At 32.5% G+C, this 27,194-nt stretch overlaps 3 protein-coding genes and 2 pseudogenes across 4 annotated transcripts; 3 read left to right on the top strand and 2 right to left on the bottom strand.

Annotated features, from left to right (window-relative positions):
* The first annotated feature begins 1,200 nt into the window (after positions 1 to 1,200).
* On the top strand, positions 1,201 to 5,458 carry LOC120219464 (annotated as a pseudogene).
* Positions 5,459 to 13,139: 7,681 nt separating this feature from the next.
* On the top strand, positions 13,140 to 14,959 carry LOC120219257 (pentatricopeptide repeat-containing protein At1g62930, chloroplastic-like). The gene is made up of 2 exons (XM_039216093.1): positions 13,140 to 14,001; positions 14,106 to 14,959. The coding sequence occupies exons 1-2, from the start codon at positions 13,155 to 13,157 to the stop codon at positions 14,957 to 14,959; spliced, it is 1,701 nt and encodes a 566-aa protein (XP_039072024.1). The 5' UTR covers positions 13,140 to 13,154.
* A 659-nt stretch (positions 14,960 to 15,618) lies between these two features.
* Positions 15,619 to 18,382, top strand: LOC120219256 (pentatricopeptide repeat-containing protein At1g62680, mitochondrial-like). The gene is made up of 4 exons (XM_039216092.1): positions 15,619 to 16,104; positions 16,162 to 16,681; positions 17,002 to 17,059; positions 18,094 to 18,382. The coding sequence occupies exons 1-4, from the start codon at positions 15,619 to 15,621 to the stop codon at positions 18,380 to 18,382; spliced, it is 1,353 nt and encodes a 450-aa protein (XP_039072023.1).
* A 138-nt stretch (positions 18,383 to 18,520) lies between these two features.
* LOC120219453 (probable protein phosphatase 2C 39) lies at positions 18,521 to 20,749 on the bottom strand. 2 transcript variants are annotated; one of them, XM_039216274.1, is made up of 5 exons: positions 20,456 to 20,749; positions 19,620 to 19,868; positions 19,242 to 19,518; positions 18,939 to 19,093; positions 18,521 to 18,855 (listed from the first exon to the last, which is right to left on the bottom strand). In XM_039216274.1, exons 1-5 carry the CDS (start codon positions 20,738 to 20,740, stop codon positions 18,718 to 18,720), a joined length of 1,104 nt encoding a protein of 367 aa, XP_039072205.1. In that variant the 5' UTR covers positions 20,741 to 20,749; the 3' UTR covers positions 18,521 to 18,717. The 2 variants fall into 2 exon arrangements, with proteins under 2 accessions (XP_039072205.1, XP_039072206.1); XM_039216275.1 differs by having other exon boundaries at positions 20,436 to 20,459.
* A 3,156-nt stretch (positions 20,750 to 23,905) lies between these two features.
* LOC120219452 lies at positions 23,906 to 26,498 on the bottom strand (annotated as a pseudogene).
* Between the last annotated feature and the right edge of the window lie 696 nt (positions 26,499 to 27,194).

Below are 27,194 nucleotides of genomic sequence, written 5' to 3'. Positions count from 1 at the left end.
TGTTGTTCCAACTACCATGTTCATTTGCATCTTATTTTGTTTTGAGTTGATTGCATCACATGTACTTAAAGTAGGATCTTAATTTTAAGTTGGTCCCTAAACTTTTAAATATTCCAATTTCATCCTTAATCTATGACTATCTTTCTAAATCAGTCCTCAAACTTTTGAACATTTCAATTTCATCCCCAAACTATGACATTCATTCTAAACTGGTTCCCAACTTTTGAACATCTAATTTCATCCAGAATTATACGTATATACTAATCACATCCCTTATTAATAAAATCATTAGGCCATGTTCTATTATTATATGTTTAAAATAACATAGTTTAGGTTAAACTATGGTTGAAATTAATTACATACTTGGATGAATTCGGAGATAAATTTATAATATTTAAAAGTCTGGAGACTAATTTAGAAAGAGAGTCATAGTTTAGGGATGGGATTAGAATGCTAAAAATCAAGGACTAATTTAGACAATCATAATTTGGGGATTAAATTAGAATATTCAAAAGTTTAAAGACCAGTATGAGGATTATAGTTTGGAGACATTATGATGCAATCAACTCTTTTGTTTTTAAAATGTATAATTTATTAAGCTTCAAGAGTTTTGGTCAAAGAAATTAATCTTAAATAAAATCGATAAATTTAGTTTGATTAAAGAGTTTAATGAATAATTTTGAGTTTAGATTTTTCATTGAATGTTTTTTTTAACTCCCTCCATTTTTCATAATTCTGGTTAAGATAGATGTTATTAGAGTTTTATAAACTAAATTTTATTCTAATTTAATCTAAATATTTTGTGATGTAATTCGATGGTTAATAAATAAAATAGGGAAAAGTAGTTCGAGTAGGATGTCTAATTCGAATTCGTACAAGACTATACTTCAACTATTAGACGTTAGATAAGAGTAAGAAATCTAATTTGAGTATTTTTTCACTGTATACATTTCTTTGTGCAGAGGGACTTAACTAAACTTTTAGAAAATTTAGGGATTTGTTTTGACCCTTAAGCAAAAACGTTCTAAATTTACCCAAACAATGCCGCGTGGCATGCCCCATGGGCTATAGCAACCCAACCCATTTACCATCCCCGACCCATAATCCACCAACGTCTACATTTCACAATTTTAAATTCAAATCTAATTAATCAAAAAAAAAAGTTCAAAATCTAAAGCGCCTAATTTTCCATCTTTCCCACTCTTCTCTTGTTCTCTTTTTTCCCCCTCTTCAATGGCGACGGCGACCCCTACTCCAACAAGAACCCCAAGAGACAAATCCAAGAGATCTCACTATCACCACCAATCAGATGACTCTTCCTCTTCTCTGTCCCGTTTCGAGGCCTACAACCGCCTCCAAGCTGTTGCGGTGGCCTTCGGAGAGAAGCTTCCGATCCCGGAGATCGTAGCCCTCGGAGGTCAATCTGATGGAAAAAGCTCTCTCCTTGAAGCGTTGCTTGGATTCCGTTTCAATGTGCGTGAAGTTGAGATGGGTACTCGTCGACCTCTCATTTTGCAGATGGTTCACGACCCTTCTGCACTTGAGCCTCGTTGTCGATTCCAGGTGGTTTTTGGTCTTCTTTTTTCCTTCGTGATTTCATTTTGCATTTGATTTAATGGGAATTTCTTGGGTTTTTTTTTCTATTTCATTTTAAAGTTTTGTGTTGATTTGTTACATGATGAATCGACCTGTGTTTATTTAGTTTATAGGAAGTAAATAACTGAATCTGAATGGAAGAATTGCAAATTGCACAATGAAAAGAAGTATGAGATTTTTTGAAGAATTTATAATTGAATAACGTCGGACTTCTCTTTTCAATAGAAATTAGAGAGATCAAATTTGTAGAAAGTTAAATTTGGTGAAAAAATCAATAATTAGCTACTTACAAATGGATTAGATTGTTTTAGATGTGAATAATCTTGAATTATAGGTTTAATTATTTTCTAGCAGATTTTTTTTTTATTTCTTAAGCATCTGGGTTTTCTTCATTGAATGCTCCACTTTGTAGCTTGCTATGTGTTCTTTGTTTTGTTTTTCTCTTTTTCATTGAAACTTAAAATTGACAATTGAAAACAGGAAGAAGATTCCGAAGAATATGGAAGTCCATTGTTTCATCATCAACAATTGCAGATATCATAAAATCAAGAAGTGAGGCACTTTTAAAGAGACGAAAACTTCAGTTTCTCCCAAGCCAATTGTGATGAGAGCTGAATTTGCGCATTGTCCTAACCTCACCATCATTGATACCCCTGGATTTGTTCTTAAGGTAGGTTGCTAATTCATTTGAAAAAGAAAATTCCGGCTTAAATTGATTTAAATCTTCGTAATACTATGATTTTATTTATGAATTGAAATGTATGATTGGAAATTTCTTGGCAGGCAAAGAAAGGAGAACCAGAGAACACTCCACAGGAGATTCTTTCCATGGTGAAGTCATTAGCTAGTCCTCCCCATCGTATTCTGTTGTTCCTCCAGCAGAGTAGTGTGGAATGGTGCTCATCATTGTGGTTAGATTCAATTAGGGAAATTGATCCAACCTTCAGAAGGACAATAATTGTGGTCTCCAAGTTTGATAACAGACTCAAGGTACATATTTTGTTGCTTTTCTTTTTGGCTACGTCATCTACTCATCTATGAGATGCAACATTGAGCTGGCACATTCACACTACTTTTTCATATTACACATGAAATCAAGGGATTTAAATAATCCATGTTACCTGGACTTGGATGTAAGTTTTCGATACAGGAAATGTGCTTAACGTGGGCATTTTCAACTTTTTCAAGCTTTTCAATGTATTTGGATGATCCTTGGAGGGTCATATCCCTGTACCCATGTCTGAATAAAAAGTCGGTGTAACATAGGGAAAAATAAGCCTTGTGTTTGATAAATGTCTCTATGTGTGTAGCTTGTGAGGAATTTGATTGTGGTAATTCAATTGAATTAAATGCAGGAGTTTAGTGACAGATGGGAAGTGGACCGTTATTTGAGTGCAAGTGGTTATCTCGGAGAAAATACTCGACCATTTTTTGTAGCATTGCCCAAGGATAGGACCACCGTTTCGAATGATGAATTCCGAAGGCAAATATCCCAAGTGGATGCTGAAGTTTTACGCCATCTGCATGATGGAATCAAGGGAGGTTATGATGAAGAGAAGTTCAAACCTTATATTGGTTTTTGTTCATTGAGGGAGTATTTAGAATCTGAACTTCAAAAGAGATACAAAGAAGCTGCTCCAGCAACACTGGCATTGCTTGAGCAACGGTGCAGTGAAGTCAACATTGAACTTGCGAGATTGGACTCCAAAATACAAGCAACTTCTGATGTTTCTCATCTTCGAAAATCAGCCATGATGCATGCAGCTTCTATCAGCAATCACGTGGTGAGACATCTCTCACACATGTTCATTTGTTGCAGATAAACAGTACCATAATATTAGATTTTACCTACTTGAGAAAACCATATGCCTTTCAGGCAGTGCATAACCATATGACTAGGACTCAGGTTTGAGCGTCAGACACGTGTATGCCTGACTTTTTCCCATTATTCTATGTATAATCATTTAGGAAATTGGATAACATATATTGTTTGACTGCCTGAATTCACATATCAGAATTGAATTTTTAAGAATTTAACTGTCTTCATAGGCCTTTGTTTAGCTACATGAAACCTAATGATACTGTTTTGTTGCTTAAGGGAGTTTTGATTGATGGAGCAGCAGATCCAGCCCCGAGCAGTGGGGGAAAACAACAGAGGAGGAAAGGTCAGAGAGTTGCATAGGGAGTTGGCCAGGTGTTACCATTGATATAAAACCTGCTAATGCTATTCTTCGACTTTATGGTGGAGCTGCTTTTGAAAGGGTAATGCATGAATTCCGCTGCGCTGCATATTCCATTGAATGCCCTCCAGTATCAAGGGAGAAGGTAGATATTTCGAATATGGAATTCGCCCCAAGAATATCATGGTTGAGCATTTGAAAGTGGATGAAGTACTAAACAGATATGTTTTTCCTGAAACAGGTTGCAAATATCTTACTTGCACATGCTGGTCGAGGTGGGGGTAGAGGAACAGCAGAGGCTGCTGCAGAAATTGCACGAACTGCTGCACGGTCATGGCTTGCTCCTCTCCTTGATACTGCTTGTGATCGGCTGGCTTTGTTTTAGGCAATCTTTTTGACATTGCTCTGGAGAGGAACCGCAGCCGGGAATCAGAGTGTAAGAAGCTCTTAAAGTTTTCCTTTTTTTCAGTAACTATGGCTGATAGCCATTTCCCCTCATCTCTTTAATGTTTAACCATCATTTTGGATAGTAATTATCTTCATAGAGATGGTATTCTCTGCCACAAATGTTTTATAATTATTTCAACTGCACAGATGGTGGGAAAACTGGAGACATGGACGGGTATGTTGGGTTTCATGCAGCTTTAAGACATGCATACAATCGCTTCATAAAGGATTTAGCTAAACAGTGCAAGCAACTAGTTAGGCACCATCTTGATTCAATCACAAGCCCATATTCTCAGGTTTTTATGAGAATGACTTTCAAGGAGGCTTTGGCTCAAGTGCGAGCTCATATTTCAAACATAACCAAACTTCGGCATTTTGGCTTGAGCTATCTGATGGTGGGCAAGTATCGCGTGATGAGACGATGAGGGATCAAGAGAACATACCTCCTGAAAACAATGCACAGAAAACCACTCCAGGAAAAGGCACGGAAGCTCGAGAAGTCCTCCGAGAAAGCCAAATGACAGTGCCTGAGACCCCATCTCCTGATCAGCAATGCGATGTGGTCTACCCTGGTGGTGTTAAGGCTGAAGTTGGACCGAGAAAACGTTTGGCAAGAATGACAGGCAATAGAAATCCTGAACAATTGATGAAAGTTCCTAACGGCGGTAGTCTCTTATTCGGCAACGGCGATAGTAGTTCTACATCAGCTTACACTGCAATCTGCTCATCAGCAGCACAACATTTCGCACGGATACGTGAAGTTCTTGTTGAGCGTAGTGTGACATCAACACTAAACTCTGGATTTTTGACCCCATGGTAAGTTCTTTCAGTTCTATTATTTATACCACAATGTTATTTGACATTCACTTCGGATTGGAGCTAATGAACTTTGATAATTCTTTACTTCGATTTCGACAGCCGAGACAGGCTTGTGGTGGAACTAGGGCTGGATCTGTTTGCTGTGAATGATGAGAAGTTCATGGACATGTTCGTTTCGCCTGCCGCCATTGATGCACTGCAACAAAAACGACAGTCCCTTCAAAATCGCCAGAAGGTACTTCAATCTTGCTTAACTGAATTCAAAAATGTTGCACGAGCACTCTGACGAGACACAATATTTCGAATCATTCAACCTTGACTAATGGTCCAAGCAAAGGGTTTTCACATCTAGTGAAGAAATAAACACTTCAACATGTATTTTCTTTGATGATGTTTGATAATGTATCAACCGTAAAGATGATGTGGCAGGTTATAAAATAGACATTTTATTTCCTTCAAAATATTTTTGACGGTAGTTCTAAGCACTAAAAATAAACAAAATAACCCTAAATACTTTAAGAATCACTTTCAAAAATTATTTTAACACTACATTTTTTTAAAAGCATTATCAAATTATACCGTAAATGAAATTGTTCAAATTCAAATCTTTAAAAAGAATATTATTTTTTTATTATTATTGAGATCATTTGACGATTTTTTTTTTAATTTTAATTTCAAAAATTTTGTTTTGATGGGTAACTAGAATTTGAATAATATATCTAGAAAAATAGGAAATAATTTCTAAATTAATATAAAATTCAAACCCTAAAAGAAGCGTGAAAGGTATACGAGAGACTGTTAAAAAAATCGCATTTCATACACTTGGTATATAATTTTATACACTAATTTTAGGTATTAACTGACATCTCGTCATCTATACTTAAAAATCATATATATTAAAACTTTATCATAAACACTATATGGGTGAATAAAAATATTTTTTTTTATAAAAATATATTTAAAATAGTAAATAAATAATAATATATATCCAAATTCACAACCAAATCTGAAACCCAATTCGCACTCCACCATGAACACCAACCCCAACCAAATCTGAAACCAACCTTCATCCGATAACCTTTTCCAAGCTGACACCACAACTTTCAAACAAGTTATCCAAATGCTAACCGGTTCCTCCAAAACCCCATCACAACAACAACAACAAGAAGATGTACCATTGCTGTCTAAATCATCATCTTTCACGATACCCCAATCAAACAAGCTCCCCCAAGAAGCAAAGTTTCAAGCTTTACGAGAGGAGAAACAGCAACCTCAAAAACAGCCTCATGATCAGCAAAGTTCCAAGTTGTTACAGTGGCATTGAATTCCCACAGTTTTTAGACCAGACACACAACTGCCAACCAGTTTCAATTCAACTACCTCATTGGTCAGTAGAGATGCACAGAAGCCGGATTTTAATCCGATCCGGATCGGATAAAAACCGATCCGGTTTTTTCCCAACCCAAAAACCGGATTTTAAAGAAACCGGATCGGATCCTAACCGGTTTGGAGGGCCGGATGGTGTAACCGGTTTCGGTTTGCAAAAAAACCGGTTTTTTTTTCGGATAAAAATCCAGTTTTTTTAAAAAACCGGATTTTTTCCGGATAAAAAACCGGTTTTTTATCCGGTTTGAAAAAAAACCGGTTTTTAATCCGGTAAAAAAACCGGTCGTTCAATTTTTTTCCAAACCGGTTATACTATCCGGTTTTTAAATATCCAATTCGATTTAAAAAAACCGGTTTTTCCAAAAATTCGATTTCGAATATTTTTTATACAAAATCGGATATTCAGATTTTTTGTGCACCTCTATTGGTCAGTAGCAGGCAATAATTTATGTATTTATTTCTAATTTCCAAAGCTGAACCAAATGCTGCTGAAATGTATACCATTCAGAGCTGTATTAGATGTTAGTCCACCTTATTTAATATTTTGAAACCATCATTCTCTTTCGTATGAAAAAGAGAGCATTCATTGATTTTTAAGGGCATTTTTTTAATCGATTACCAATTTCAGTCATTTCAAATTTGAAATTTAAATTATTTTGGATTTGATTGTTTAGGATTTGGGTTCAAGGTTAAAGTTTTATTAATCGAGTTACCATAAGTTTAAATCGTTTTAAATTTTGATTAATTCGTATTCAAGTCATTTTGAATTGTTTATTCAGGTCATTAAGTTAAATTATTTTAAATTTTGATTAATTTATATTAGACCATTTTGAATTGTTTATTCAAATTATTAGAATTTGAGTAATTGTAGGTTTAGACTTAGATGGAACTAGATTGTTAAATTTTATGTAGAATTTAAATTGTAGATTAAGATTCAAACAAAATATATTTTTAAATTACTATCACAAATTATATAAAATACATCATAAAAATTCAAAATATGACACAAAATGAATTTCAAAATTAATTAAAATAAAAAATAGTATGACTACAATATAAACATGCAAATGAATTAAGATGTAAAATATAAATGATTAACTTGTAAATAATATATGGATCGACAATATTCTAAAAACACAAAATCAATCCCTGAAAAAATATATATTAGAAAGTAATTAATTAAGAAAAAAATTAAGGATCCGTTTGATAATACTTTCTAGAAATACTTTTAGTTAAAAATTTTGTTTTGACCACAAAATCAATCTTAAAACAGGTAAAAAAATAAAATACAGTGAAAAAGATAATTTCAAAACCAACAGTAAAAACTAGGGTTTTTAACTTTTTCATTTTCAACTTTACGCTTGAATCAAATTAAAATTGTACCCTTACTAATGCATAAGCTCCACTCAAATTATGTATTATATTTTATTTTAATAATTCAATACTGAAAGAAATGACCATCTAACTCAGTTGGTAGAGCATAAGGTTCTTTACCTTGAGGTCGTGGGATCGAGTCCCATAGAAGGCATTTCATAATTTGGAGGTCTCCTACGAAAGTTACTCTCAACCTAGTGTTGGGGGCAGCCTACTATCTTACCTCCTCCTTACCCCACTTACATATGGGAACAAGGGACAGCCATTTGTTTAACAATTCAATACTGACATTTAAAAAAATAATTTATTACTTAATAATTTTTTAATTACTTAAAAATATATAAAATTCATGGTTTATATGTTAAAGTATTAATAGTGAGTTATTATAATTACATTTTTTATTTGTATTTTTTATATTTTTAATTTACAACATGATGTTTATAATGGACTTTTATCTTTTCAAACTCATTTTTAACAGTAATTCTAAACAGTTAAATTTTAAATTGTATTTTTGTACAACACTTTTAAAAATTCATTTCTACAACACTTATAAAAGTCACTTTTCAAACATTATACTAAACTGGCCCGTAGAACAAAATATAATAATAAATTACGATTGTATGTCACAGTTACAGATAATGTTGCAACGTGATTTTGTAGGTGCTATTATAGTGTCACGGTGGGGTGAATACAAGGTGCACCTTCTTAATTTAAGTTACGATCAATCAAAAATGTTATTAAATGAGAAAGTTTTTTAAATAGATACAATCGAAAATGCTAAAGTTTAAATTGATACAAGATGAAGCACTTTGTTATCAGTTATCAACCTAAAATTAATAAAATTTTCAGTTGTAGATTAAAATATTATAATTAGTTCTAAATTAATATTGAGGGGTATTTTAGGTTGTGACTTGAAATGTTATCATACATATAACATTTTAGGTAGGCGTCGATAACATTTCATACTTCAACTTAAATTCTTACATGAGTTTTTGGTCTTCCTAGGTTGAATATTTCACGACAAGTATCAAAATTGTGACTCAGAGTTTTAATGCTTACTAAATAAACCTAAAATGTTATATATATATCGATAACATTTTAGGTTAAAAATAATAAGTATCAAACCTCAGAGAATAAGTTTCGGCACTTACCAAGCAAACCTAAAATGTTATATATATATATATATATATATATATATATTGGTAACATTTTAAGTTGGAAACGATAAGTATCGAAACTCATAGCAAAAGTTTTGATACTTGTCGTGAAATATACTCAATCTAAACTGTTATTTCCTTTGTCCGTCCCACTAAATTTGTCTCTTTTGATTTTTAAAATTTTTTCATTCAAAATGCTTAGATTATTATACGGATGGACCCATAAATGATTTGTTTATAAATCTTTATCAAATGCATCTATTATGTATGCTATTTCCAATTCGGGAAAAAACGTAATATACAAATAGATATTGTCACACTCATGACATAGATTTTTTAAATTTTTTGTTTCAAATTTTGAAATGCATGTGTTATGTTATATGTGTGTTTCAGGGTTTTCTTATATCTAGAATATTATAATTTTATCTGATAAAACGAGATAATAGATTCTTTAAATAAGATCATGAGTTTGTTATTTTGTGTTTATGAATTGAGTAAATTGAATTGGGATTGTCACCGTCATAACCTCTGTAAAATCTAATCCGAATTAATCGATCATTGGATCTGTGATTAAACTAAAATTTATAATTTCATTTGTAAGTTTTAATATGTTTGTGTTTTGTTGTATCAAAGTTATTTTTCATGCCGTGTTTTATATATTATTATTGTGATTCAATTTAAAGAATAATTCATATGTTAGTGACATTTCTTAATTCATAATACATTTTTCATATTCATTTAACTAATATAGCATGTACTTATAGCAATTCTAGTTATTTATGTATATATATATTTTAACACGTTCATTTATGTATTTATGTCGTGCTCAAGTTTCATAATATTTTTAATTATTTATAACGTTTTAATTTATTCTATAATTTCACTTTGCCTCTAATTTACTTATTTATCAATTAATAGTCTATATCACTAATTTTCCAGGCTAAATATTGGAACGTATCTTGTCTTAAAACCACAAAATTGTTTTTTTTTAAATCCTGATAACAAATTGAAGTGGACGATATCTATTGAAAAAGAAAGTACGAAAAACATTCGGATCGGAATAATTAATATTATTAACTACTCGAATTAACAAATTAAATTTGAACATAATTTTTTTTGAATTATTTGGGATAATTAAAAAATTCATTGGATGGATTTGACAACTTTTAGTTAAATTTTTTCAGTTGATTATTCATTCTAATTATATCCATTTTAAATTTTATTTAAAAAAATTATTTTGTTAAAATATGTATATCCACCCTTAGAAGAATTTCTAAAGTTATCACTGTAAAAAAATATAATAAACGAGTGGAGGACTAACCATGAACACAAAGCTGGTGACAGTAGTCCAAATATTAGCAAGCGTTGCACCGACAAGGTGAAGCTCGCCGAGGTGACCGGCGTACATGACGGATATCAGAGTTATGGAATAGTAGACAAGATTGGTAAGGATCATCGGAAGTGAGAACAAAGCTTGATTCTTCGCCTACTCCAAATCCAAAACTAAATTCCACCAACTTCTTCCTTCATTGACATCCGATAACAACGGTGTCGTTTCTAAATCGCTCCCGTTCGCCATCTTTGGGAGTTTTGTAAAGGAGAAGAAGCAATTTTTGCAGGAGAGCTGAAAATGTCAATGAAGAAGAAATCTGTGAGCATCATTTTCTTTAAATTAAACCCAAAACCTTTAAAAATAACCCAACCCCCACCAAGCCCCAAACTAAAGCCCAGACCCAAAACCGAACCTAAATCTAAAACCTGGAGGAACCCAAAAGAACAGAACCCGACCCGGTCTAACCCTAGCCCTAGGGTAGGCACCCCATTCCCCAACCCATGGCCACATTTCTCCCCCAATAACAGCAAAAGGCACCCACGCACGCCACCGAGCTCCACGTTACGCTGCATCAGAAACAAAAGAGAGAAAAAGAATAATATTTCATTTTCAGTTGTAAATGGGTATAAAACCCATGCATTAAACACTGTACAAGGATTTGAAAAAAAGACTCTGTAACTAGTTGTTTCGAAAGCAATAAACAACAAATTTTCAAGGTTATTTTTTCTTTTTCTGTTTTTTTTCTAATTTCGCATAGTTTCTGGTGTTTTACTGTTCTTAGCTTCGGTTGAAAAAATGCTTTTCTAAGTTCTCAAACTAATATTTAGTTTCATTTTAAAAAAAAGTGAGGATCTTGTTGATGACTATGATGTTGCAGTAGATCTTTTTATGCAAAGCATATAGAACCTTTGAAAACTTCAGTCTTGTTAATGAGGTTCTTTGGGTGTGTTAAACATGGACGTGTATTTAGAAGAAATTGTAATTTTTTTGGTATGATCTCCCATTGAATCCACGTTCACATATTGTTATTGTTGGTTTGCTAAGAAAGACAAGAACCATGGAGAGGGAAAGAAGATTTGAGTTAGTGATTTGGGGGTTTTGTTGTGTTTGATTATGTTAGGTTAAAAAGGGGTAATTTAGGATTTAGGGCTTCTATTTTTTTTGTTTATGTTTGTTGCTACAAGTTCATTCTGGTAAGCTTGAATTTGAATATTGTTGGGATTGTTAAAGTTCAAATTGACAACCGAAAAAGTGTTAAGAGGGGGTGAATTGACTAATATTGTTTAGGGAGTAAGGATAAAGAAGAGGTAGGCAATTTTGCACAACGATTTATAGTGGTTTAACTTTTCAACTAAGTCTACATCCACTACATAAGCTCCATACTTAGGATTTTTCAACAAATCCACTAATTTGTTCTTTCTTTTTTCAAGGACAAAGAGATAACATTTACAAACTCCCTAGCTTTTCAAAGGCTTAGCTAGTACCAAAACCCCTTTTCAAAAGGATCAAAGAAGTAAACAATAAAAACCTCTATAAGGTATGGTGTTTACAAATTAAAGCTCATAAGAACAAAATATTTACAAGAGAAAGTATAATAGGAATGAAAAACTCTTCTCTTGTATTTGATTGTTTGGATAGATATTCTAACCCTTATTATAGTTTATTGAACTTGTATTTATATGTTGGAATTTGTTTGTGGTCGTTTCTAGCAGTTTGGAGTGATTTGGAGCCGTTGGAGATGTTTTCTCTGCAAAATAAAATTGTTCAGGATAAAAGGTATCGATACTCTTATAGGGAGAATTGGTACTACATTTGTAATATTTAAATAAAACTAGCCGTTCGGCCTGACGGTATCGATACTAAGCTCATGATACCGATACTACTATGTAAAGTAGTATAGGTATCCCTTTGAGTATCGATACCTATTTTGCATTCTGTAATTTGAGTAAGCTTGTAGTATCGATACTACATTGAGAGTATCGATACTTCTCTTACCTTTGGTATCGGTACCACATGAACAGTATCGATACTGTTCATGCAGTATCGATACTATAATAACAATATCGGTACTACATACGTGAAAAATTGTGTTTGCTCAAATTCTAAGTTAATGGACTTTGGATTATTTTTTGAAAACTTTGAATAAATTCCCAAAAATATTTTGTCTTAATTTGTTATATCAAAATATTATAAAAACATAGTTTAACAAACATGACTTTGAAATTTGAGGTTCAGCATATAAATTGAATTGTCTATGAACATGAATTATCAAATAAAGAGAATTAGAGAAAGGGAATTTTGATTTTTAGGGTTCTCATACAATTTTGGGTAAGGAAATTTTTTTAAGGTGATGAAATGGGTTAAAAGGATTATTTTATTAAGCTAAAAAATAATAGTAACGTGCCACGTCCGATGAAACTAACGGGACGTAACGTCAGAGACCTTACCAAAAACGAACTAAAAGTTCGGTGATTGTATTGTAAGTTTTAAAAGTTGGGTGACCAAAATGCAAGCATCCTAAAAGTTCAATACCATTTATGTAGTTTACCCATAAAATTATTAATGAAAATGCTAAATCTTTAATGATATTAATATAAAAGTTCGTATGACAATACACATATACTTCATGTTGATGTGGACATATAAAAATAATATAAGGTATATGTGACTCCTTATGTGAGTTGTTATGTCAATACTTTAATAAATTAATGTTATACTCGTCATTTCCCCTTAACAGCTTTTATATTCTTTATTTACAGATCTGTTAAATTGGTGCGGCCACTATTTCAAGCTCAGCTCTTTCTTTTTCATTTCAAGATATGGGTAAGCTTATTTCTTCTCTTATTCTTCGACCTGTTGTCAATGCCCGAAGGAATCGCTCTATTTTTCCACCCTTCTTTTTCATCTTCTGTTAACCCCCTTGCTACCAACATCGATGCTTTAAATAAGAAATCCGTCTCTGTAAGTGGAAAGGGGAAAACGTATGATGACTTCGATAGTGTTGGTGATGCTCTGATTGTGTTTAGCAAGATGATTGGCCAGTACCCAAAGCCTTCAATTGTGGAATTCACTAAATTATTGGCTGCCATTGTTAGAATGAAACATTATGTCATTGTCGTTTCTTTGTATAGCCGTATGGAAATGCTAGGATTTTCCCATAATGTTTATTCATTGAGCATCTTGATTAATTGTTATTGTCAATTAGGTCGGGTTGATTTTGGATATTCTGTTTTGGGAAAAATGCTCAAGTCTGGTGTTGAACCTGATATTGTAATTTTCTCCACTCTGATTAATGGACTTTGTAAGCAAAGTAAGATTTCTCTGGCTGTGAGTCTGTTTGATGAAATGGTTGAAAAGGGGTATCAACCTAATTTAATTGTTTACAGTACAATTCTTAATGTTTTGTGTAAGATCGGCACTACTGATAAAGCTGTTAGGTTGCTAAGGATGATGGAAGGACGAGGTTTCGAACCCAATATTGTAGCATACAACACTGTCATCGACTGTCTTTGTAAGCACGGGCTGTTAAAGGAGGCTCTCGATCTCTTCTCTGAATTGAAGGTTAAGCGCATTAGACCAAACACTGTTACTTACAATTGCCTAATTCATGGTATGTGTAATTTTGGCCATCAGAAGGAGGCAACAAGGCTTTTGAACGAAATGGTGGATAACAACATTTCCCTCGATATTTTCACGTATAGTATATTGATCGATGTTCAGTGCAAGGAGGGATTGATTTCTAAAGCAATAGATACCGTTGACACAATGAGGAAGCAAGGCATTGAGCCTGATGATGTCACAAATAATACATTGTCGATGCACTTTGCAAGGAAGGGATGATCTCTGAAGCTGAAGATTTTATTGACACAATGATAAAGCAAGGCATTGAGCCTGATGTTATCACGTATAATGCATTAATAAATGGTCATTGCTTGCAAAACAAAGTAGATAAAGCCAGAGGAGCTCTACAGCTGATGATTGAGAAGGGTTGTGCACCTGATATAGTTAGTTACAGCACGTTGATCAAAGGATATTGCAAAGCTAAAAAGTTAGATGAGGCAATGGAACTCTTTCATGAAATATCTCTAAAAGGACCAATCCCGGATAACGTCACATACAGCACTCTTATGCAAAGTATGTTTCAGTTAGGGAGAGTTTCAACTGCATGTGAATTTTTGAGGAAGATGCTTGCTTCTGGACATGTTCCAGATATAGTGACCTGTTCGATTTTGTTGGATGGTTTATGCAAAACAGGTAAACTCGAAGAGGCGTTGAAACTTTTTCACGCAATGCGGAACAACAGATTGGAACTTGATATTGTCTCTTATAGTATCCTGATCGATGGGTTGTGCAAAGCTGGGCGTATTGATGTGGCGAAGGAATTATTTCAGAAACTCTCATTCAATGGTTTAAAACCGACTGTTTACACATATACCATAATGATTGATGGACTGTCTAAAGATGGATTGCCAGACGAAGCATACCAATTGTTTAGGAGCATGGGAGACAATGACTGTTTGCCTAATAGCTGCTGTTATAATGTAGTGATTCGGAGGCTTCTTCGAAACAGTTATACCTCGAAGGCAACAAAAGTTCTTGAAGAAATGGTGGGTAAGGGCTTCTCTGCAGATATTTGCACTTCCACTTTATTCCTGAATCTATCTTAGGATCTGATAAATCAGTCTTGATGAATTTTAAGATTTTTTTTAAGAAGGTGAAAAATAAAATAAAAATTTTGGGTTAAAATAGAGTTTATTTAATGGTAAAACTGATATTTTTTAAAGTTAAAAAATTAAGTTTTTATTAATATATCACATCATTACATCATTGAAGTAATGAGAATTAAATTAATGATAAATTCAATCATATACTTTTTAATTAAATTAATTTTTATGTTTAAATTAATTGTTAATCTTTTAAAAAAGAATTAAATTTTGACACTAAATATTTTGATAAATGTAGATATTGATTGATCACGTATACAACATTGGTTGGTGCACTTTGCAAGGAAGGAAGGGTTGGTTGATCACGTACAGTGTATTGATCGATGTACATATGAATGACTAAATTATCATTAATTGATAAAGTAAATGAACACCTCTACTGTAATTTTCCCTTTGTTTATTTTACAATTTTGTGATAGACAACGACCCTCGCCTAGTTTCATTTCCCCTTAACAGCTTTTATATTCTTTATTTACAGGTGAGGCGTGAAAGAAAAATCAGTTGTTAAATTGGTGCCGCCACCATTTCAAGCTCAGCTCTTTCTTTTTCATTTCAAGATATGGGTAAGCTTATTTCTTCTCTTATTCTTCGACCTGTTGTCAATGCCCGAAGGAATCGCTCTATTTTCCACCCTTTTTTTTTCTTCTTCTGTTAACCCCTTTGCTACCAACATCGATGCTTTAAATAAGAAATCCGTCTCTGTAAGTGGAAAGGGGAAAACGTATGATGGCTTCGATAGTGTTGGTGATGCTCTGATTGTGTTTAACAAGATGATTGGCCAGTACCCAAAGCCTTCAATTGTGGAATTCACTAAATTATTGGCTGCCATTGTTACAATGAAACATTATGCCATTGCCGTTTCTTTGTATTGCCGGATAGAATTACTTGGAGTTTCTCATGATGTTTATTCATTCAACATGTTGATTAATTGCTTTTGTCAATTGGGTCGGGTTGATTTTGGGTATTCTGTTTTGGGGAAAATGCTCAAGTCTGGTGTTGAACCTAGTGTTGTAACTCTGTCCACTTTGATTAATGGACTTTGTAAGCTAAGTAAGATTTCTCAGGCTGTTAATTTGTATGATGAAATGGTTGGAAAGGGGTACCAACCTGATTTAATTGTTTACAGTACAATTCTTAATGGTTAGTGTAAGATCGGCCATACAGATAAAGCTGTTAGGTTTCTAAGGCTGATGGAAGGAAGAGGTTTCAAACCCAATATTGTAGCATACAGCACTGTCATCGACTGTCTTTGTAAGCACGGGCTGTCAAAGGAGGCTTTCGATCTCTTCTCTGAATTGAAGGTTAAGGGCATTGGACCAGACACTATTTCTTACACTTGCTTAATTCATGGTATGTGTAATTTGGGCCAGCAAAAGGAGGCAACAAGGCTGTTGAACGAAATGGTGGATAACAACATTTCACTCGATATTTTCACATATAATATATTGATCGATGCACATTGCAAGCAAGGTATGGTTTCTGAAGCTGAGCATATTGTTGACGCAATGGTAAAGCAAGCCATTGAGCCTGATGTTATCACGTATAATGTATTGATTGATGCACATTGCAAGGAAGGAATGATCTCTAAAGCTGAAGATATTATTGACAAAATGATAAAGCGAGGCATTGAGCCTGATGTCTTTACCTATAATGCATTAATAGACGGTCATTGAGCCTGATTGGATTTACCTATAAAGCAAACCATCCCTTCAAAAAAATAATAGTTAATCTTTAAAAAATAATTAAATTTTGATACTAAATCTTTTAATAAATGTAGAATTGTTTCCTTGAAGTAAACACAAGTTCTTGAAGAAATGGTGGGTAAGGGCTTCTCTGCAGATATTTGCACTTCCACTTTATTCCTGAATCTCATCTTAGGATCTGATAAATCAGTCTTGATGAAGGTTTAATGTTTAGTGTAAATATCATTATTTGTAGTTGTAAATCGATTTACTTATAAGTAATTGTACTGTGATGAGTTCAAGATTTGGAAACTCCAACGTGTGCCGAGTCTATTTTCAGTTTAGTTGATCTCTTAAGGAAGTGAGGATCTTGTTGATGACGATGTTGTTGCTGGAGCTCTTTCTATGCAAAGCATATAGAACCTTTGAAAACTTCAGTCATGAATAATTTTTCTGTGAAGATTAAAATAACTATTTTACCTGAACCTCAGTGTAAGTATTATACTTTTTTAATGGTATAATTATGTATTTAACTTTTTAAATGGTATAATTAAATTTTTGGCCCAGGTTTTAATTTTTTTTCTGGCAAAAGTATTAATCTTTTATTTTTGGTGTATCTAATAATTTTTTAAATTATGTGTTCATACTTATATTTTATGGTCTAACTTTTAAACATGTAACATAAATTATTACTTTAACTAAAAAATCTTAAATTATGAATATGAACCAACCAGAAGTGAAAATATATAATTAAAATTTTGAATATTTAATTACCCAAAAAAATATATTGAACATAAATGTCAAAGTTAGAGTACTAAAATTTATATTTACTCATAGTAGAAGAATCTAAACATAGCTTAAAAGGGATATGATAAGTTGATAACATGTCAAATATCTGACTCTTAACTATTAAATTTCAATAAAATCTAAATCTTAACTTTTAAATCTGTTTTAAAACTAAGATTTATTTATTATTATCCACAAATTTGAGTGTTATTTTCTAAATCTGATTTAATTAAACTATTCTCCAAATATTTAAATTTACTGAGTAAAAAGATAATACGAATTTATTAAACATAAAAATAAAATTAGTCTAAACATTTTGTTATCTAAATTTTAAATATTTGGAAAATTGAACTTGAATCATGGATATTCAAATATCAACATCCATCCAAATCTCATCGAGATAAATTATTAAAATAGAATTTTTTAAGAGATAAATTGCTATTTTATTAAAGTCGGGTTAAATTAACATGTTAATGAATTGTTATTAGTTGATAACGTAAATAAATAAATTGTAAGAATCAAAATTTGAGTGCCCAAAATCGAAAGCAAATGAAACAAAATTTACCTCTACTGTAATTTGCTCTCGTTTATTTTACAATTTTGTAACAGACAGTCACCGAAGGAAGCTGAAGATATTGTTGACACGATGATAAAACAAGGCATTGAGCCTGATGTTTTCACATATAATGCATTGATTAATGCACATTGCAAGGAACGAATGATCTCTGAAGCTGAGCATATTGTTGACAGAATGATAAAACAAGGCATTGAGCCTGATGTTGTTACCTATAATGCATTCCGAGCAATTCATCTTTTCAACATTCTAGGTCAGATAAGGAGCTTAAGGATCAAAACATCATCAGCTTATGCCCCCCATCTTTTGTCAACCAATGGTTAATCTCTCACAGTATGTAGTAGTTATAAGTTAGCATACCATGATGAAGGATTTTATAACAATGTCATGTATCGGAATTATATCCGATTATCCGAGGGAAACTCCAATTGTTCAATACAAATTAATAAATTTCATAGCATATCCGATCAGCTGAAACACTGAAACCATGAGTAAGCTTGGATAAATGATTCAAAGACAACTTTAGTTTCATTGGTTCTTAGAAAGCTAAATTACAGTTAGTTTACGTATAGAAAGATTCGGATACCGACACGAAATAAGCATAAACATTCTATCGAGCATGAAAAAGGTTCAACAAAATAAGTTGACGCACTTACAGATCACTGAAATCTTACAACTACAATGGAGATGTCATCCTTGCTGTTCCTATTAACAGCTTCCTCAGTTAGGTGCTTTGCAGCAGATCGAGCATCCTTAACGCCTTTGATAGCATCAACAGCTTCTTGGTTCGACATAACCTGCAATTTGAAAGGAACACCCATTAAATCTAAGATTTAATGTGCAGTTTCAATAAAAGAAAAATGCACTAAGCACGGCTAACCTTCCATAAACCGTCACTTGCCAATATTATGAGCTCGGTATCATCATTGATCATTTCAGTGATCACGTCCGGCTCCGAAGTAAGATGTTTCTTTAAACTCTTGTCACCAAATGCCCTGGCCACTGCTAACTGACCGTCAACACGCGCAACATCCCCTGAAACCAAAAGAAAACATGCAGCTTTCCATATGAACAACATAACCAAAAGGAAACATGGAGCTTTCCATATGAACATTCAATAGTCGTAATCAAAGTGTTAATGTAGTTTCCAAAATAAAGTTGAAAATTAGATTGGCTCCAGTACCTGGAAAGTTTGAAACAAAGCCACCTCTATTTTCGATGCTCTCCCTCTCGGAAGCAGGCTCATGATCAACTGAAAGCTGTTTAGCCACACCATTCTTACATATCACAGCCCGGGAATCTCCAACATTTGCTACTACCAGCTTCTGGCAGTTCATCAATATTGCTGTCACTGCAGTTGAACCCCCTTTGCCCAAATCAATGGCTTGTTCCAATATTTGCGTATCTGTTACATTATACGCTTTCCTAATTGCAGTCTCCGGTTCTGTCCAAAAGTTGGGCTGCTCTCGAAAATGAAACAAAGATACAGTCAAAACCAAGAGCAAAAAATTATAGGATAATAAAGGATAAGATCCAGCTGATGACAGACATTACAGATTACCTCATTCAAGATATTGGTAAACAAATTCGCCTTCAAATAATCTGGAATGACATGGCTCAAATGACCGTCGAATATAGCGAATAAACCAAGCTCGCTGTTGTTGACTTGCCTAAACTCCGCAAAAACGTAGTCTTCCATAGGATGGTTTGATTTCCCCTTGACTAAATGATAGCCATGAGTTATGTGCTTCGACATCTTACTCTTCCCTTTCCCAGAATCAGCATTGGAAGGGTTTATACCAACTTTTTCCTGCAGTAAACCAATATACACAGCTTAATAAACAGTAAATCTACACAATTTCCATAGAAATACCCATCGATGAAGATAACCATGAAATCAACAGCAAAGGATTGTGCTGAAAATGGGTTAAAATTTTTCAAAATGCAAAAGGGAATTTAATTTTGGCCCTAATTTCTAAACAAAATCTTAAAAATTTCATTTTCTTATGGAAACTTATTTGATAATTATTCAGGTAAAATGATCCAAAACTCCCAATTCTTACAAATTCATCAAATCAAATTACCATAAACTAATTCTTAGAAACTATCATCTAGTTTCCAATGTTTCATCCAAAAAAAATCTATCCAAACCCCATATATATATATATATATAAATCGGTTCTCAAGGAAATCATAACCCATTTGAAAAGATAATCTAATATCATACAACATTCCTTCCTAAATTCCTTATAAAACAAGGTCCAAGGTTCCACTTATCAGATTCTAAATACATACATATATAAATTATATGTGTATATATACATAAAACAGGTTATGCAAAGTCTAACTAGACAAAGAAAAGGGTATTAAAAGAAACCCAGAAAGGAGAGGGGATACCTTCATCTTATCGAGGATTTCTCTGCCAGTCATGGCTTCCTTAGAAGGAAAGAACTTGTGTTTATATATATATATATATATAATATGTATGTGTGTTTTTGTTGTTAAGATTACACACAGGAAATGGCCAAAATTATTGTAAAAAAAAAGGAAAGGAAACAAAAGGGAATTGAAAGAGAGAAACAAGAGGAGGAGGAGACCGAAGAAGTGTAAGGTTGAAGGAGGATATATCATCGGATCACACGCCGCGTTCTTTGCCTTAACTCCATCACGCGTTCTTCGCATTTGCTTTTCTTTTCTTAATTTTCATTTATAAAATTATATAATGGTTAAACTACGTATTTATATTTTATCATTAACATTATCTATTTATAATATTTTAATCATTCGTTTGTTAATTTGTATTGAAAAAATAATGTTAAGATAAGTTTCTATTAAAAATTGTCTTTTTTTTGGGGGGGCAAAAGTGCCCAAATAATTATGAGAATTTTAAATTCCCAAAGTAATGTAGTCACTCGATTAATTTATGATATAGGGTGTTTTTTACAGAGTTTTGAGATCTCTCGGCGTCTTCAGGGGTGGATCATATTTTTTGGCGTCTTTGGGTGAATTCAATTGTGGAAATTCCGGCGTCTTTAGCATTTTAAAAAAAATTTGACATTTTTACACAAATATCACCTTGACAGAAATTAATTACTTGTTACTGTTTAATATTATTTTACAGATCTAGCATATTTTAAATACTTTCTATAAAATTATTTCTGCATTAAATTACACAATACATTTATGTCTACCAATTACTACTTGACATTTTCTTATGCGTTTTTGACCCTTTCAAAATCCTATACGTATAGTATATTCTAAGATTTTGAAAATTAAATTATTTATATAAAATTATTTTCTTATGCGTCTTTCCATAAAATTATTTTCAAAATGATGATGATCTGTATTATTTTATAAAATTATTTATATTTTAAATTACTTACCCTCAAAGTTTCCTAGAATATACTATACGTATAGGATTTTGAAAGGGTCAAAAACGCATCAGAAAGTGTCAAGTGGTAATTAGTAGATATAATTGTATTATGTAATTTAATACATGAATAATTTTATAGAAAGTATTTAAAAATATGCTAGATCCGTAAAATATTCTTAAACAGTACCTAACAAGTAATTAATTTTTGTTAAAGTAATATTTATATAAAATAGCCAATGGAAACCATACACCTAGAAATCCATCTAACAATGAACACCCCTAAAAAAAAAATACCCTATATCAAAAATTAATAGATAAATACATTCTTTTGAGAATTAAAAATTCCCACATCATTATTATTTTGACACTTTTGCCTATTTTTTGTTATTAAAAAAATCTTAACCTATCATTGACCATGTGAATGAAAATGGGGTACCCCACGTTGAATTTCACTATCATTTGCATTTTGCCATTATTTTTAGACACCAAATTAATCATGCAAGAAACCTGCACCAATCTCGAATACAACTGTAATTGATCTGATTTTAAAATACTTCTTTTATTATAAATTACTTTCTTATCAATCTATTAATTAATTGAATAATTAATGATATATATTATCTCGACTTTTGTGAACTTAAATTATGAGATTTGTCTTAAAAATATAATATTATTATTTTTTAAAAAACACCGAAAAAATAATTTATATTCTACTATCCAACTGAAACTCAAAACATAAATGATTTTTCAGTTCAAGTAAGAATGATAAGGATCGGGTATTATTGTAGGGATGGTGTTTAGTTCTAAAGATGAAGATTAATGATGATGAATAGGGATTATGAGATTTTGGGTTGGTACTGATACATTGTTGGATGTTACAACTGCGACTTTATATTTTTAGGTTTTAGATTTTGGTATTTAAATTAATTTAATATTGAATTCGTTCAATGATTTTAGTGATAAATGAGAGAATTGTTCTTCATAAAAGTTTTAAATTCGGGCAATTACGTTTACATGATGTGTGTATGCTCATTGTCTTAGAATAGTTATTTCGATGTTTTGCCTGATTAGATGCGATTACTTCAAGTTTTATTTTTTATTTTAAAATATTTTTAATTTTAAATAACTAAGAATTCTTTTAATTATCATTAGTTTATGTTTTAAGTTTTTAAAATATTATCAACTAATATTTGATAATAATAATAATACTGCAGGGTGGATATGGAAGTGCAAACATGGATTTGTCAGTTTTCATCAACAAACCCAAAGGTGATTAAAAAATTTGTATTCTGAATCTTATTTTTCTTGTGAACTTTACATATTTCTGTATAATCAGGCAAAATGAAGAGTATGGGACTGGTTTCTTTAAATGAATTGAACTTGGTCTTGTGATATTCATTGCAATTGCAAATTTCTGCAGGATTTGTTATTTACTCAAAAGCTATGTATTTCCCACTTTGATGAACACAGTGTTGGGTGCATGCATGCTCTCATATATAGAAAAACATATAGTTTAAAACCACATAATCAAATTTCAGGGGTGCAAATATGTATAGAGCTATAGTTTAATTATCAAGTCATAAATTTAAATATTAGGAGGGTTAGGGTCTAATATGCTTAATTTTAAAATTGATAGGACCTAAACAGCAATTTTACCCAACAATTTGGGAGGTTAAGCCTTAATTTGCTTAGTTTCAAAATTAATAAGACCTAAGAAGCAATTGAATTCAAAAAATTGTGAGGGTTAAAACTTAATTTATAGGGTTTCATCCTTTTATTTTATTTTTTAATATTTTATGCATGCTATTAATTACTATTTTTATTTGACTAAATGATTGAATTATTGGATCATGCAATTAAAACAAAAAATTGCAGGTTAAAAAATTGCAATTAAAACAATCTTTACGAATTATAAATTTTAATAAATTAAATTTATGTAAAGTTAGAACATGATCACTAAATTAGTTTTGAAATGATCCTTTTAGATATTAAAATTTTAAATTATAAAATAAATATTAAATTTTGGGTTTTAATATAAAATGGGTAATATTTAACTGAAATGGTGTGACATATTGAAATTAATAAATACTATTTCACTTGACATTTCAATTTTATTAATTTTTTTTATTTTTAAAATTATTATTTAAAAGTATGAAAAAGTATCCAAATAAAATTTTGAGGAACTAATTAAAATATTACCTATCAATGTATCATGTTAGTACAGTTGATGACCCAAGATTCATTTTGTAACAAAACCAAAATTTTAAATATTTATTCTGAAATAAAACTAAAATTTTAATGTTTATTTTATAATTTTTAAAAAGTTTAATGTTTAAAAAAAATCATTCTATGATAGTTACTCTTTCAAGGAAAAGCTAGAAGGAAGCTATATTAAGGATAAACTACAAGAAATTATTAGATAGTTGAGTTTAGTGTATTAAAGACACATTTATATAAATAAAAACAAACACTAATCCTTGTACATTTCAATCCAAGAACGTTTCCATGACATCTGTGTACATCCCAGGCTCGGAGTTCCTGTACTCCCTGGTTTGGTGCTGATGATGATCGACTGAAGTCGATGATGAAGACGTGGCCATCCTTGCAGGTATCGGAAAGTTCTTCTTCAACTTGTTTTCCATATTCCTCGTATTCTCAGGATGACTATCCAAGCTCAAGAACTCGTTCGGGTTCGCCCCAGCATCTGAATTTTGATTGGAGTCTTTTCCGTCGAGTATAAGTGGGTGATCGTTTGTTTCTGGTTTGTTTCCTAAGCTCTCGGAGTTGAATAAAAGCTTGGCATCTTCGGTTCGTCCGGTGAGAGCAGTGAAGAAACTCAAGCCATTAGGCCATTTGATGTCATTTTCATGCTCAACCATCATGTCTTCCATTCGGGTTTCGGACGAACGTGGCAGTAGGAACATGTGGGTTTCGTCTTGGGGTTGCTGAAATCCAAGTCTACCCGGGTTCTGAAAATTAAGTGAAGCAAGCATTGGATTAGTTGCTGGCGGAAGTGGCCGCTGGCTCCAATTGAAGAGCGGAGGAGGTGGCCGCATTGGAACGGTGGACTGCTTTGAAGGAATCGTTGATAGAGACGAACCATTTCTGTTCGACGAAAACAACTGAGACAGATAGAAACCAGATTGGTATCCGGGAGATTCAAAAGTATGCCTCATTCTCAGCACAAAATGAAGGTCTTCAGGTATCTGTGGATTAAAAAACCAGACTTCAATCCGAAAATCAACTAAACAACTAATAATCATAATTTTTTTCACATGAAGAACCAAATTGATGTCCAAGAGATTCAAATGTATCTAAGGATTCACACAATGATATCGAAAAACCGGACTTTAATCTTGAAAACCAACCACAAAGAAGATAAAAAACAGAAACAAAATTTCGAAGAGCTACTTTATGTTCATAAAACTAGTAATCATATATGTTTCATATTAGAAACCAGATTGGTATCCAAGAGATTCAAAGGTATCTGAGGATTCGCACAATGAGATCAAAACGAACTTTCATCCCGAAAACCAACCACAAAGAGTCGATTAAAGAAAATGAAAATCGCATTTTGAAGAGCTACTTTATGGTCAACTAAATAACTATTAAACATAAACATTTCATACTAGAAACCAGATTGATATCCAAGTGATTCAAAGGTATATGAGGATTCACACAGAGAGATCAAAAAACCGAACTTCAATCTTGATAATCGACAACGAAAAGTTTAAAAAACACCCCGGAAATTACGTTTCGAGGAGCTACTTTATAACCAACTAAACATATAATAATAAGACTCACAATCTTGCAGGAACCTAACTGGAGAAGACCATGGCCAGCTTGAATCACAGCAATAGTCTGTTGAACAAGAAAGGGAAAAAAAACACACCAAGAAATCACCAAAGTCTTGATGATTAGACAAAGTAAACCAACAACAGTGAACATATGAAAATTGAACAGTTTCTGTGCTGACCTGAATGCCTGAATCAAATTGATCAGTCCATTCAGGAGGAAGCTGCAATTACAGCAACAATACCGATGTTACGAATGCCGGATTCGTGAATAAAGAGTCGGAATAACATAGGTTAATCATCGAACACGAAATAAGGTAAAAAAGTGAAACTAAAAAGAGAAAATTACAGCATCAAAGGAACTCTGCCAGTAATTGGAGATATTGGGTTCAGATTCTGTTGGTTCTTTGAATACCCATTTATGACACTTATCTGATGCAACTTTTCCCATTAACCTGTCCAATAAATCAAATTTCAACAAATAAAAAAAATCACAGATTTCCATTTATTTTCCAAATTTAATTCCTTTTTGTTTTTCCACTTAAGAGAATCGAAATATATGCATGTCTGTGTTTATATATATATATATATTTTAAAAAAACACCTACCCAATACCCACCCTTCTCCATAATTATACAATTGAATGGACATTTTGCTGAAAGCTTTCCTCACTGGATCTTCTCCATCTATCTCTTCCAAACAATCTGCAACTCTTCCTTTGCAAAATCCATCTTCCCACATCAACATCCTTTAAATCACAAATTTGTAGTCAAAACATCTTCGTTTTCCTCTGTTTTCCCGAGAAACAAACAGACAACAACAACAACAAAGAAAGGGAAAAACTTACAAGCTGCCGTTATCATCTCCAACCTTGCAACCATTACCACCCCTCACTCTCCTTACAAACAAACGAGAAGACAAAGATAACCCATTGAGTCAAACAGGTGAAAAAACTTGAAGAAGTTGGGGGGGGGGATGGGAACTTTAAGTGATGATAAGCTTATAAATAGAAAGAAAAGTAGAAAGATACGGGCGAGGACGATAGTCCAGAAAACAGAGTAAGTCCAGTCCGAGTTGAGACAAACGGTTCGAAGTGCTTCGTGAAGGGCCATCATCCCAACAGCATCTTTGCTCCTATCTGCTGAACCTGAGCCCACCATCTCTTTCTTTCTTTTTCTCTTTCAAAATCACTGGCTGCTGCTCTTTTGCCACTCTCCCTGGGGTTTTAGAAGGAAAAAATGCTGCCTTTGAAGATTGGAGAAAGCAAAGCTTCTTGTTAACTTTCTCTTCTCCTTGTGTACTTCCTATTGTTTTGTCTATAGACCCAACCAAGGCAAGTGAGAAAATATTAACAAAAGGGGAAGAAGCAATTTTTATATTGCTTTGTTTTAAGTAGATTAAGTCTGAAAGATATAAAATTGGTGGGGACTTTTTTTTCATTTTTCATTTCTTGCAGGCTTTTTAATAAATATTAATATATGTTTCAAATAATAATAATAATAATATAAATTTATTAATTGATGTGTGCGTTTGTGTGTTCTATGGATGTTTGAGGCAAGTCGAGGAGTGTGGGAAGAAGCAAAAATGATAAATGAAAGGGAATTCACATTGTTGCCCTTTTGAGTCAATTTGGATTGTTCTAAATGGGGAGTGTATTGTAACTCTTAGGTGGTGTTTGTTTTTACTGTGCAAGCTATTCAAACCATTTATGTCTGCGTTTCGTAGATCACGCGCAGACATTAGGCTTCGCAGACTGTTTGTTTTTTAGAAGACAGAAGCTCTTCAAACGTCTGCGCGAGCTCTTTTTGGTGCAGACTTGGTTTTATGTCTTCAAACCTCTTCAAGAACAATTATAAAATATAGTTATTTATTAAAATAATTTTAAATAATTTAATAAGGTTATTTATTTTAAAATAATTTATTTTAAAATAATTTATTATAAAATAATTTATTTTAAAATAATTTATTA

The sequence above is a fragment of the Hibiscus syriacus genome, unplaced genomic scaffold, assembly GCF_006381635.1.
Source record: "Hibiscus syriacus cultivar Baekdansim isolate YM2019G1 unplaced genomic scaffold, ASM638163v2 tig00110206_pilon, whole genome shotgun sequence".
Taxonomy (NCBI): Eukaryota; Viridiplantae; Streptophyta; class Magnoliopsida; order Malvales; family Malvaceae; genus Hibiscus; species Hibiscus syriacus.
This window is presented reverse-complemented; position numbering and strand designations above follow the sequence as displayed.

Bases quoted from the DNA above. Each gene is read 5' to 3' on its own strand.
- LOC120219257 (XM_039216093.1), top strand. From the start codon at position 13,155: ATGCCCGAAGGAATCGCTCTATTTTTCCACCCTTCTTTTTCATCTTCT. The intron at 14,002-14,105 runs TCGATGTTCAGT...AATAATACATTG, and splicing joins TTTCACGTATAGTATATTGA to TCGATGCACTTTGCAAGGAA.
- LOC120219256 (XM_039216092.1), top strand. From the start codon at position 15,619: ATGCCCGAAGGAATCGCTCTATTTTCCACCCTTTTTTTTTCTTCTTCT. The intron at 16,105-16,161 runs GTTGGAAAGGGG...CTTAATGGTTAG, and splicing joins TTAATTTGTATGATGAAATG to TGTAAGATCGGCCATACAGA. The intron at 16,682-17,001 runs GTCATTGAGCCT...GATGAGTTCAAG, and splicing joins CTATAATGCATTAATAGACG to ATTTGGAAACTCCAACGTGT.
- LOC120219453 (XM_039216274.1), bottom strand. From the start codon at position 20,740: ATGCGAAGAACGCGTGATGGAGTTAAGGCAAAGAACGCGGCGTGTGAT. The intron at 19,869-20,455 runs GTATCCCCTCTC...GGTTTACTGCAG, and splicing joins AAATCCTCGATAAGATGAAG to GAAAAAGTTGGTATAAACCC. The intron at 19,519-19,619 runs GTAATCTGTAAT...TTTCGAGAGCAG, and splicing joins TTACCAATATCTTGAATGAG to CCCAACTTTTGGACAGAACC.